Here is a 4,011-nt window from a genome sequence, read left to right as displayed (position 1 = left end):
GGATGTCAGCAGGAGCTTCCCATTTTCTTCATCGTTTCTGTAAAATTTTATGTCGAAACATTGATTTTTCCCTATTGGTATTCTAGATTTTGATTTCAAACTGCACAAATCTATTGATCGTATATGATTTTCTTGTTACAGAATGAGATTGAAAGTAACTTTGCGTTTTATTTATCAGGTTTGCCATCAAGGTACAGGGATTCGGTCAGGGCAATAACACCTGGCTTACCTCTCTTCCTCTACAATTACTCCACGCATCAGCTCTATGGGGTTTTTGAGGTATTTGATTGAATTTCCATTGAATATATTTAATTTTAGTTTTCTGCTGAAGTTTACTGGCTCCTCATAAGCTAGTTTTTTGAATCTGTTGGCAGGCTGCCAGTTTTGGTGGAACGAATATAGATCCATTAGCTTGGGAGGACAAGAAGAAAACTGGAGAATCACGTTTTCCAGCTCAGGTATTTTGAATTTTTCTGGAATAATTCTGTATTGTCAAAGGACTACACACTTTTGTTTTTATATTTTCATTCATTTTGCTTTACGGCTTTACAGATGCCATTTTTGTTCCATTGAAATTCTCTTAGAGAACTTTTTTATTGTTACATCAATACTCCATTTTGTGTTTGTGTTTGATCATAATTACTGTAAAAAAATTTGATTTTTAGTAGAAAGATGCAGAGAACATATAACATCATTACAATTATTCATTAATTGGCATAGGTTCAGTGCATGGGGAATTACAAACATGTCACACATGCCACAGTTCTTTTATATTTACATACTAACACCAAAACTTTCATAATTTGTCTTCCAATTAAACAAATTCAATCACTTCCATCATGTGCTGGTTGGTAAACCATATATTGATATATAATTATAATGATTTAGACTTTCTTCCATATATGTCCTTGAGCACTTTAATAAAGTTTTGATTTTTGGTTTATTGTCTTTTTCTTTAGGTGAGAGTGGTGACAAGGAAACTATGTGTGCCGTTGGAGGAGGATTCATTCCGACCATTTCTTCACCATTATGATGGCCCCAAGTTTCGGCTGGAGCTTAGCATCCCGGAGGTATATATATGACTCTGCTATACAAAAATCAAATAAATAAATTACTGGAAAGGTTGATGGAGGATTTTGTTTTTTTTCTTATTTATTAAAATGTTTACCAATGGCAAAATGACATGCATTCAAATTCAACATTTTATAACCTTTAATGAACTTCAATACATCTCTAACACCTACCTCAATTAGATTTTTTTAGTTATAGCACTTCGCTTGTGCTTGAGATTAGAGTTTTTTTGTGTTCGGTTTGTTTGAATTTTTTTGTTTCAAAATAGGCTTGTGTCAAAATCGTGAATATCATATTCATGTTCAACTCGACTCGAATTCGTTTGTTCATTTTAGCTAGTGTTTGACTCGAATTTCACTCAAACGATTAAAATAAAAATAAAATTTTATATTTTTTTAAATGTAGCCTAAAAAATCAATATAAAAAAGTTTCTTATTTAATTATTTAATTTATTTGAGCCAAATAAATTGAGTGCAATTGAATAAAAGTTTGTTTGCGTTTTTCTCGTTAATAAATTGAGTTAAAAAAAGTTGTTCATATTAATTTGTCAGGTTGTTCACACATAATAGTTTTTTTGACAATATAATGTGTATTTCACTTTTTAGAAGTTAATAGAAGTCATATGTTTTATGTGACATGAAAAAATAGAATATTATAAATATGAAAATTAATTTTAGATATTACATATGTTAATTAAGATTTATTTTTTTTAATAATTTTTCCTTTTTCAGGCTCTGGCACTGCTTGATATCTTTGAAGAGAATAATATGTAGAACTCGAAGAGAACAACGAAATCCAACACATCTCTAGCATATTAGCTTATACAATAACATATATAGAGAAGATGATCGGCTAATGCTCTCATTTTTAATGATGATTTGTATCATAAAGATATTGAAGATGTATTAAGAGGATATAAAGAGTGTCTCTCAAGTTCTTATTTTTATAAGCATTTCTTAAGTTTGATATTGTTTACATTAGGGGGAGAATGTTCTCCTATGATAATTGTAATTGGATAGAACATTATTTAATGGCTCTATCATCTTCATTTGAAATGGGTTGAGCTTAAACAAAATAAAATTTGCTTGCATTTTTTTTATTAAGGTATTTTTATACAGGCCACTTGATTTTTATGGATTTACATATCTAAGGTCTATACTTTCATATTACCTACATAACATTCAAATTTTTAGTATCACTTCAAAATAATCAATATTATTTTTTTTAATATTATATGTATCTATCTGTGAAAAGTTCGGGAAAAGATAGAAAAAGTAAAAGCCTCTGTTTTGCTTTTGAATTGGAAACAGACATGTGTGAGAAATTATAAGAAAAAATATAAAAATATATTTATATTTTAAAAAGGTTGAACAGGTTCTTCGTTTTATGGGTTGAACTGTCGATTTGACTGATTTTGGGCGGTTCAAAGTCAGAAAAGGTTTCTAATATGGTTTGAACTAGACAGGCCATCGATTCACAGTCGAACCAGCCAGTTGACCCGACCCGCAATTACATAGTAATTTAGTTTTCAAAAATATGACAAATAAATTGACCCAATTTATTTTAGCGGCTAGTGTGCATGATGGATATTTTATAGAATTTAGAAATTAATTAATAATTTACACACTAGGAGTGATATCCAAGTATACTTATCGTTTTAAGTAATATAAGATTTTTTTTTAAACCCAAGTATAGATCCCACAGGAATGTGAAGCTCTTTTTATGGACTTATAGAAACTTTACATTAACTTTAGACAAATTTCTAGGAAATATGATAGCAATTTTATGTGTAAAAAGAAGTTACTGATTCCTGCTAATTCTATTTCAAAGCTTAAAAAATACATTATATCTAAACTAGTTTTGCGTGGAAAAGTTTAAATTATGTAGAAGTTCTTTCATCTTGCAAAGAGATCATAATCAGTGTAGAAATCAAATGTCTAAATGAAATGTAGTTTTGTGTCAAATAGAAGCAATTTTATTCTTTACCCTATTCCGTGTGCATAAAGAATATTGGTTAAGCTAAAATTAAATTCCTAAATTCTTGGTTATGTTGGGTAGGTTCTAGCCTGTCAGCTCTAGATTATCTACTATGACCATTATTATGGAATAACCTAGCCTTAAATTTCAAACTCCAGATGTAGAATCATCAATTTAGGCCCATTAATAATTATCTCTCTATCTATTTACACTAACCAATGAGCTACATTCTCACCCACTAGATTAATGTTATTCTTACAGATTGAAGATGTAAATAAAGTACGAAGTAATGAATCATCACAAGTATGGAATAAGAGAAATCTTAAGCAATTTTAATTCTACACATGATTATTTCTTATTGCAAGGAGAAAAAGAAATGAAACTACTCAGACTTCATGAGGATAACATAACAAAGTATGATTTATATTAAAATCCAAATTTACACAAGTAAAACAAAACTCAAACAATACTTATCTGAAACTTCTCCCCAAGCAAATTCTTAAAGTTCCTTTGATGAATTTTTACTCCAATAGTCACATTAAAACACACACTAGAAAGACTCTCACCAACACACTCTCTCACACACTCTCACGCCACACACACACACACACACACCCACGCCTACTACTGCTCTCTTTCTTTAAGCCCCATTTCGACCAATCAATGCTTCCTTTAAATAAAACTCTTAATATCACCAAGAGTTATTTCAAGCACTTCTTTAAAATTTGTCCAAATTCATTGCACAAAAATCAAAACCTTTTCTGGCGCCTAGGCGCCAATCTTTTAGAATCCTGTTTTAACTACATGGGGCCTAGACGCCGGGTCACTTTTTGCTCCTTTGTTATATTTGACCCCGTTTTGCTCTGTTTTTGCTCATTTTGCTCTTAAGCTCCATCTCTTGTGCCTGAAATAAAAAATACACAAAATTTCTTTCATTAAAGAGCAATGTCCATAAACATGAGT

At 30.4% G+C, this 4,011-nt stretch overlaps 1 protein-coding gene across 1 annotated transcript; it reads left to right on the top strand.

The window, feature by feature from the left end:
- Positions 1–178: 178 nt before the first annotated feature.
- LOC110037492 (B2 protein-like) lies at positions 179–2,116 on the top strand (the record flags this gene model as incomplete). Its single annotated transcript, XM_020742148.1, is given in 4 exon segments — positions 179–279; positions 375–458; positions 960–1,070; positions 1,803–2,116. Coding segments are annotated over 4 exon segments (338 nt in total), but the record flags the coding sequence as incomplete, so codon positions are not given.
- Positions 2,117–4,011: the final 1,895 nt, after the last annotated feature.

The sequence above is a fragment of the Phalaenopsis equestris genome, unplaced genomic scaffold, assembly GCF_001263595.1.
Source record: "Phalaenopsis equestris unplaced genomic scaffold, ASM126359v1 Scaffold220283, whole genome shotgun sequence".
Classification (NCBI taxonomy): Eukaryota; Viridiplantae; Streptophyta; class Magnoliopsida; order Asparagales; family Orchidaceae; genus Phalaenopsis; species Phalaenopsis equestris.
Note: the sequence above shows the minus strand (reverse complement) of the source record. Positions and strands in the feature narration are given on the sequence as shown.